Source organism: Magnolia sinica, chromosome 17, assembly GCF_029962835.1.
Source record: "Magnolia sinica isolate HGM2019 chromosome 17, MsV1, whole genome shotgun sequence".
Lineage (NCBI taxonomy): Eukaryota > Viridiplantae > Streptophyta > Magnoliopsida > Magnoliales > Magnoliaceae > Magnolia > Magnolia sinica.
The window spans coordinates 33,866,465-33,876,129 of record NC_080589.1 but is presented as its reverse complement, the minus strand read 5'-3'; the positions used below and the strand labels follow the sequence as shown (position 1 = coordinate 33,876,129).

The following is a 9,665-nucleotide window of genomic DNA, read 5'->3' as shown; positions in this document are numbered from 1 at the left end:
ATTCTGAGTTGCTTTCCACAAATGACTGGACCAGCCATCAAAATGATAACTCAAAGTAGAGCTGTACACATAGTCAGGTGGGTTAACTCACTCGACTCAACTTGGAAAAGCTTGACTCGAAACTGGGTTTGAGCCAAGTCGAGCTAATTTTTTTAGCTCGAAAAAATTTCGAGCCGAGTCCAAACTAGACCAAACTTGACTCGACTTGGCTCGGAACTCATCTCAAACGTGACTCAGTTTGAATCAATTCGACTCGTATTAGGTTCACTTAATATAAATATTTTATATATATTTATATATTTAAATAAATTATATATATTAAAAACCCTACACCTAAACTCAAAACTCAGCCGGAACTTGGCTTGAGCTGGCTGAGCTGCTGACTCGGCAAGCTCGACTCAGTTGGGCTTGTGTACAGCTCGGTCTCGAAGAGAAAACCCCGCAATAGAAACCACGGGGGATACATTGGTTATGATTAGCCATCCAAAATTGGGCCATTGATTTGGATGCACTAGCTGGTCTAACAAATATGCCATGTGAGTTCAGATAAGAGTCGCGTAACCTGAACAATTACTCCAATGCCATGATGCACACAACACCATTACTTTGTGAAAGGAAAATAAGTTGTAGATTGGTCACTAAGATCTTCCAATCTGAGAGTTTCGGGGCATGATCCATCCAGTGGATCCCATCAGGCCCACATTTATGGATCACTATAATAACATGGGGCCTGAAAACCCAAGTTGGATGTCAACATCCTTAGTAGATATTACAATTCCTCTTCAAAAAATACCACAACAAGAAATGGGATGGAGCTTGACCAGCTTTCTATTATATACAAAGTAGAAATTAATTTTTCCCAAAATCGCCCCAGACCACTGAGTTACTGAATTTGTTCCATGATTTGTTTGTCCAGAGTCCTCAAACATCCGTCCAAGGCCATGCATGGCGCTGTGGTTCCAGTCTTACTTCCCCCCTCTAATTATCCCAATAGTTCCTTAGCTGTGACATGTGGAGGAGAAGCTCGTCCCTGCCTAGGCCTGTAACACTGCTGGTCATGATCCATGGCGGTGGTTCCTGGTAGTATTTTCTGATAAGCTCTTGGAAATTCCTGATATTCTCATCAGGCCGCTTTCCTTTGCCCCCCTTCATTTTATCACATTTGGTGAATACAAAAGTCATTGCAATCTGGGCAGCCAAATGGGAAAAACCATGAGAAGCAAGTTTACCCCCGAGAAAGCAAAGAAAGGAGATCTTTCCTAAAACCCATATGCACTGCTGCGCTCAGCCAAATGTGCCAGCCTTGCATGTGTCGGGAGTATCCTAGCCATACATCAGGTGGACCACACAATGTGAAGCACCCAACCCAATCATCATGCCAGTAAACTCATCAGGAGGGCCACAGATGTACAAAAACAATGCAGGATTAACTGAAGGAAAAAAAGGAGAAAAAAAAAAACCGTCTGCTTTCAATAGACACCTGTGGCCTAATCAGATGGGTTAACTGATCGGACTTTTGGGCCACATCATCTATATAGTGGTACCACCTGATGCATGGATATGACAGATGAGGTGATATGGACTTAGTAGGACTCGAGAAATGACAGATGTTGCAGAGAAAAAGGAGCATACATTGTTGCGGCCAAGCCAATTAGCACAATCAAGATCGATCTTCTGAGGTGGAATACTAGCATCAATTAGGAGTAAGACGGCAACCAAAGTTTCTCTATTCAAGAAATAGCCTTTGGTGAATGAGGACCAAACCATTCGAGCAGCTTCAGGAGCATTTGCAAATCTGTAATCAAAGCAGTCAGAGTCCAGAACTGCTCCAATCCACAGACTGAATGAAGCGTTGTTAACTAGAAATCAGTATCTGACAAATAACAGGAGCAGAAAAACTGATGTTGGGAAGTGCAACTGACAAGTAGACTAAGACGACCAATAATCTACTGGAATTTTCCTCTTTATCTTTATTTTTCTAAATCATGCAAAAGAGATATTCTAATCAAGCTGTAGGTTAAAAAACAACAAAGGCAAGATACCACTTGAATTCATAGAAGATAGGCAATTTATATATATATATATATAGAAAAGATATTTATTAAAAGGCCCCCAAGAAGGAAAGAATATATCTGCATGAGGGACCAACCTACCCCAATATTACAAAAGCCATCTCACTTCATTCCACAACATGATTATACCAAACAAACATCAGCTTGAATCTGGATAAAGCATTTAGAGGGCAAAATTGGATGTTATTGATTGGCTCGGGCTCTTAAGCATTTTGCCTGATCTTCTTTTGAGCCCTTTGATTATTTTTAGGTGGCCTTGTATCCTGCGTGTTGAATTCTTGTCCTCATCTCTCCTTTTTGCTTTTAATAAATTGAATTTGTCTTCCGGGAAAAAAAAAAAAAAAAAAAAAGGATATAAGAAACTAGACTGTCTCCACCACCTTAGATACCGACTGTGAGCAATTAGAGTGTACATTTTTGTTCATTTCCTTCCAAATTACCCAGATTAGATACAGAGATGCCACAATTCCCCCTTTGCCATTGAAAGGCACCCCTCTCCACACCCTAAAGGAGCAAAGACAGAACCCAGAATGGTCCATTCAACACCAAGCTGTGAAAACAACAATGCTACACAGCCAATGCAAAAAAGCATTGATGAACAAGTAAACAAGGATTCAGCATCCCTAATGCACAAGCAGCATCCATCAACGATAATTTTCTTTCCTATTTGTGAAGATAATTAGGACCACCTTCCAACCCACTAACCAAGAAAAAACAATAACTTTTGGCAGGGGTTCACTTTCTATATCCAAGCACAGCGGAGGCAATGCTTGCTAAACCTCCAGTCAGGATTTTTGAAACGAAGACAAACTTAAGGTTTTTCAAAATCCAGATTCTATGCTATTTATTAGCCTAAGGATTCTTCTTTGATATTGTCAAATTTCTAGAATGGAAAAACACATTAGAACTAGAATCGGCTTCAGATCTATGTCGCCAAAAAACCGTCTATTGGCCAATGTCAATCCTTCACACCAGAAGGTCAGATCTATCCTAGATGAAGGAGAAGTTGAGAAAAAGGCCCGTGACTGGCCGATATGGGCCAATACATTTTTTCCTTTAAAAAATTCAACCGTTACAGGACGGTAATGGCTGTTACGGGGGCTGTAACAGCCCTTACAGCCCATATTAGAATGGCCATGAGGTTGGTTGTTACAGCTACCATTACCATTATTGAATACCTTAAATCAGTAAAGGAAGACCCGCTCTCTCCCTTTCTTTTTGTGATTGCTTCTGATGGCCTTAGTCATAGGCTGAGGAAAGGGAATCTGCTGGTCAGTTCAGTGGGTTATCCATATTCAATTTGCAGATGACACACTTTTCTTTTGCGAAGCCACTAAATCTGCTGTGGTTAACCTGAGGAAAGTGATTAGGTGTTTTGTGGCAATCCCTGGCCCAAAGATCTACCTTTTAAAAAGCAAAATGTTGGGTATTAATATCTCTGATTCTCTTCTTTCTGATTGGCAGAGGCGTTCGGATGTAAAGCTGGTTCTTTTACGTCATCTTACTTACGGCTCCCTCTTTGTATCGACAAGCCAACCATACATCTCTGGGATGTAGTTATTGAGAGAATAGAGTGCAAATAAACGCCTTGGAAGAGACGCTATTTATCTCTTGGGGGGAGGTTCACTCTGATCAAAGTGACTTTGTCTAATCTTCCTTCCTATTATCTCTCCCTAAAGCATTGTCCTAAATCCATATTTGCCAAGATCGACAAACTCAAGAGAGACTTTTTATGGAATGGCGATTGTTTCATCTCTTAAGTTGGTCGAAGGCTTACAAGCGTACTCAGAACAGGGAATTATTTTTTATTATTTATTATTTTTTTAATTAATTCATTTTCAATTAGTGTTGTTTAATAATTATTTGATTCAAAGACATTAGCTTGTCACAAATTTCTGTGCAGTCTCTTAAATTCCAAAATTCCAACATAACAATTTAAAGACATTCCTTGGGGAAATGGCCAAGTTTACCCTATACATAACGATCAATGTTTTTTTCTTTTATTTTTCTCATTCCTTTTACTTCTGAAAAAAAAGTACTTCTTTAGATGCGTTAGACTTACAATTCTCCTGACTTCTTTGAAAATTTTCAATTAAATGAGCCTCAAAAACATTCTCCAATTCAAAGGTCTGTTTATCATGATCTCATGCCTCCTCTTCTATCCGAATGTGAAGTATGAGATTGTCTAATTTCATTTCCCTTATTTTATGTTTAAGAGAGGTCATGTATTCTTTCCACGAAGGTGTAAAGAAACATTTTAGATTTAAATTTTGAAAACAAAATTTAAACAAAAATTATAGCGGGAGTGCACCCACACATGCACATGCCATGGCCCGACCTGGCTCGGTGTGCATGCGCATGTGGCAAATAAAGAAAACCCAAACCCTTCACCGACAGTCTCCACTAGTATGTTTGCTTCACAAACGTAAGGGGTAAGGAAATCTTATAAAGGCTTTTTCCTCCATATTCCCATCCGATGTGGGGGCAAGTAAAAAAGGCAAAGGAGGAAAGACAAAACCACAAAAAGGCAAAAATTAGAAAAGACAAAACATCCTCTTTTTAATGCATTTTTATTAAAAAAATTCACACATACTAACAATTCCTCACATTTTTTTAAAAAATAAAAATGGGCAAGACAATATAAATGGTTAATGTAAGTATATTAGGTTTGTCAGAAGACTAGTGAACTGAGGTCATTAACTAATCTTCAATTTTGACATTCGTAATAACATACTAGGTATCTGTTTTATCTCTAAGGTCTGGGTGTTGTTTAGGCTAGTGGAGCTGTGTAATATCTTGACATTCTGCCAAGTAGGGTTGCGTTCAGTAATTTCTTCATCGGTGGAATAAATTTTTTATTCGTCGGTTGGTTCTTCTATGATCTTCTTTCCTTTATCTAAGAGGGAGGGTGCTGGGGTTTGCCCGGTAGGGCTAGTGGGTTCTGTGGGCACATTTACTTCGGCTGTTACGTGGAATGCTTGGAATTTTTCATGCAATTCTTGTCGTTTTACTCTGTTTTCTTCTACTTCCATCTAGAACTGTCTGTATCCTTTTAGGACTGCGTCATAGGCTATGGTCCCTTTTTGTCTTTTCAATTCTATTAAGAAATAATTCCTGCAGTAGTGCAGGAAGCAACAGTTACATGACATGTAAAGACCTTGCTCATCTTTGCCATATTTTCCTCCAATTTTATAGCAACAATAGGAGCATATTTGCCAGCGCTTGGATCCTATTAGCCGGAACTTGCACCAACAGTCCGGATTTGTTTTATGTGGAGGGTCCCAGTCGTATTCTTGGTATATATGCTTAGGTTTCCACTTGACTGTACAGTTATAAGTTACATCTTCGTATTTATATATTTCTGGTCCATCATCTTCATCAAATGAGCTGTCTGCTGCTACGTACACCTTTAGGTTGGGTATGGTTATGCTTCTTATCATACAGCTTCGAATAGGAGTTTGTTTGGATTCTAAGGATTCTTCTTCTTCACTGGGATAAGGATATTCGACTGTGTCTTCTGTTTTGCTAGAGTCTATGGTGACGATGCTATAGATTTATTCATCATCATCAACATTCTATTTTCCGTTTTCTGAAAGGTTTTTGATGTTCCTTTTTTCTGTAGTTTGCCACACTTTTTCTGGCTGACGTATTTTTCTTCCAATACCTTCTTTGTCGTAAATTTTTGTTTCTCAGTTCAGGTTCTCTAAATGTGAGTGATTTTCTAAGTTGATATCTCTTGAAGCTGTGTTTTGGTCTTTCTTTCTTTCAGCATCCCCATTGTATTGGGAGGATGTCTGTTCTGTCTTCTTTGAAGGCAGGAAGCTTAGTGAAGGTTCTTTCAATAAGGGCAGCTTCTTTAATCTTCTTTTTCTGTTCTGTTAAATAATCGTGAGCAAAATTTATGCGTTCTCCCAATGTATTGGCTTTTACACCGTCGATTCCTGGCCATTCTTTATACTTTTGTAGGAGGACACTACTAAGGATAGGTATCTTTCTGAAGTATTCATCTTTGAATTCTTCTCCATGGCTTTCTATTAAATAGTAGAGCTTTTGATAATTGTTCGAATATGGTACTGTCTTTAATGTCACAGATACGAAGTTTGGCTAATGCTATTCGTGCATCTTCGGATTCAGATTGTCTAGTGAAGCGATTTACTCCAAGATTTTTTATTTTTTATTTTTCGAATAAGGCGACGTATCTATCTACGTTTTGCTCATTTGCATATCGCCTGTTAAATTCTTCGTATTGAGCTACGAATTCAGGGTTTGTATCTGTTTTTAGAGTTTTTAGGAATCTGGAAGTTTTTCCTTCTAAGGATTTTTCGGCGTACGCATGACAAGCATCTATACTCCCAGTGTTGTCATGTGCGATCGGACATTCGCATATGCGCACATACGTGCACTGATCGCATATGTGCACATACGTGCACTGATCGCATATGCGACAGTGGCATATGCGATCACTGCACATATGCGATCGCATATGCCACATGTGCCATGATATGCGATCGCATATGCTGTATGCGAGCCAATAGTCAAAAATCTGACCGTTGGAATTTTTTATTTTTATTTTTTAATCCGGACTTTTTCTCTATAAAAAAAGATTCTAAGCACTCCTAGATGCACTCAAAGCTCAAACTCTCTCCATCTTTATTTTGCTCTCTTACACTCTCTTATACAATTCCAAGCCTCAAGCTCCACTCCTCCATCCATATTTCTTTCAAGAATTGAGATTGAAGTTTCAATCAAGGGACAAGTACATCCACAAGGATTCAAGATTCAAGACTCAAGAAACATTACAAGACAACCACGCTCTCCATCCATTGAATTGAACTCTCTTTCTAGTTTCTAATTTTTCCAAGTTATAAATATTCACACAACACACCGACCACTCTCTCTTTCTATCTCTCTTTCTAGTTTCTAATTTATTAGCTGTCTATCTTTCTATTTGTCTTTCTATCTCATTCTCTCTTAAAGTTTCATAACATCTAAGTTCTAAGTTTTCTAACAACTTCTAACATTTTTTCTTAGTTTGTTTGTTACTTTGTTACAAGTTATAAGTTAGTGTTGTGTTAGTGACTTAGTGTTACAACTTACAACTTACAACAACACAACTTTACAAGTCTATATTCTAAATAATTCTAGAATCAAAATCAAGACTCAAGGACTCAAGGCAAAAGTGAACAACTTAGACAAGAAGTGAAGATTAAAGAATTTGGAACCTCTTTTTAAATTTGTAATTGTAATTTTGTTTGTGTGTAAATCTCTCTCTCTCCCCTCTCTTTTCTACAAGTCTACCAGTGTAACTCAACTCTCTCTCTTTCTCCTTTTCTTTTCCCTCTTCTTCCCCCTTTCTACAAGTGCAACTCAACACTCTCTCTCTCTCTCTCTCTCTCTCTCTCTCTCTCTCTCTCTCTCCTTTTCTTTTCCCTCTCCCTTTCTAGTTTCTACTACTAGCGTAAGTGTGTGTGTAACTCTCTCTCTCTCTCTCCTTCTCTCTCCCTCTCCCAGGTTCTATCTCTTTAGTCTCTTTACTCTTAGTCTCTTAATTTAGTTTTTACTTTTTACTTTTCAGTTTACTTTCTAGTTACTTTTTAGTACTAGGCTACTAGCAATCAATACACACACCACCAACATAATGCCTTCTTCCCAACCTTCTTCGTTGAAACCCAAGTCGAATGACCCGGGTTAGAAGCATGAGCACTACCATAGTGTTACGGAAAATACTCACATAGTATGTGAATTATGTGGGTATGTGAGTTCCGGTGGCATTGCAAGGCACAAGCAACATTTACCGGGGTCAAATGCAAAAGTATGCGATAAAATTACTCCAGAAATCTAAAAGGAGATCATAGAGTATATGAAAAACAGTCAAGAAAGAGATACGATAGTGCCCTACGCCAGGAGAAATATTTAGAACAAGATGCATATGAAGAGATAAACTTAGTTAATGTAGATGGAGCTAGTCTCACTCCCTCTACTTCGACAGGTCGGTCTAGACCACAAGTACAACCAATGGTCTCGAAAAGAGCCCGAGGGCATGGGCCCATCGATAGATGGTGTAGACCACACCTCGAGGATGTGATCGATTAAAGGGGTAGAGGCAAAGGGCCAACTCAAACAACTTTAGAGAACCGATATAAACAAAAAGATAGAAAAACCACTATTCAATATATTGCTAGGTGGTTTTACCAAACCAACATTGCTTTAAATCGAGAAGTTTCAAAGTAATGGTTGAGGCTTTAGATCAATTTGGACCTGGGCTTAAACCTCCTTCATATCATGAAATGAGAGAGACATGCCTGAAAACTGAAATTGAATATACACGATCCTTCATAACTGAATATAAGGAATCATGGAAAACATATGGGTGTTCACTAATGGCCGATGGATGGACCAATAGATCCGGTCGGTCTCTCATTAACTTTTTGGTAAATTGTCCAGCTGGGACAATATTCTTGAAGTCTGTTGATGCATCGGGCCATTCACACACAGGAGAATACTTGTTTAGATTACTAGATAATGTAGTTGAGGAAATAGGTGAAGAATATGTTATACAAGTAATTACAGACAACGCAGCCTCGTATGTAATAGTCGGACGTCTTCTTATGGAGAAGAGGCGTCGTTTATTTTGGACCCCTCATGTGGCCCATTGTGTTAATCTTATGTTAGAAGATATAGGTAGGTTATTTATAAGTGTAATCGGAAGGGCTAGAAGAATCACCGTCTTTATGTACAAACACGCCCTTCTTCTCAGTCGAATGAGAAAACACATTGAGGGTAACTTACTACGTCCAGCAGTCACCCGTTTCGCTACAGCCTTTTTAATACTACAAAGATTACATGGAAAAAAAAATCAGAACTTAGAAGCTTTGTAGTGTAGGCCGATTTTACAAGTGGGTCTTGGTCAAAGAAGGCCGAAGGGAAACAGGTTCAACAAACAATCATTTCGCAAAGTTTTTGGACACAAGTGATAAAGGCGCTAAAAACATCTGAGCCCTTGGTCATTGTGTTGTGATTGATGGACGGGGATGAGAAGCCTGCAATGGGCTACATATATGATGCGATGGAGATGACAAAAAATAAGATAATGGACCATTTTAACTATAGAGACCGTGATTACAAACCAATTTAGATATTATAAATAGAAGATGGGGCAGTCAAATGTCATCTCCATTGTATTCGGCTGCCTACATCCTTAACCCAGCCTGTTTATTCGCTTCTGCTTATCCAGCAGAAGCACTTACTATGCATATGGTTGGATTTATTGATGTCTTTGAAAGAATGATTCCAGATAGAGAAGAACAGGACAAGATCTCAAATTTGTTGGACTTCTATACAAAAAGTGAGGGGATATTCTCAAGGGATATCGAAATAAGGCATCGGACAATGAAATTACTCAGTAAGTACTACTATGAATGTCAGTCTTAGTGTCTTACAAATAGTTTCTCTACAAAGTGTCTCTAACTTAAACTGTTTTTCTCAGCTGACTGGTGGGCTGCCTATGGAGTGGATCTGAACAGGAAGGATCCCGCTCTAAAGAAGCTGGATATGGGGATTCTTGGACTCACATGTTATGCCTGTGGTTGTAAG

General features: G+C 38.8%; 1 protein-coding gene across 1 annotated transcript in view; it reads right to left on the bottom strand.

Annotated features, from left to right (window-relative positions):
* Positions 1-605: 605 nt before the first annotated feature.
* The window catches only part of LOC131230882 (GTP-binding protein At2g22870), a 33,678-nt gene continuing 24,618 nt past the window's right edge, over positions 606-9,665 (bottom strand). The window contains exons 3-4 of the mRNA XM_058226907.1: positions 1,633-1,795; positions 606-1,188 (exon numbers count right to left, since the gene is read on the bottom strand). Of these exons, the coding sequence (XP_058082890.1) occupies positions 979-1,188; positions 1,633-1,795 (373 nt within the window). The 3' untranslated portion in view covers positions 606-978. The remainder of the gene's footprint in view (positions 1,189-1,632; positions 1,796-9,665) is intronic.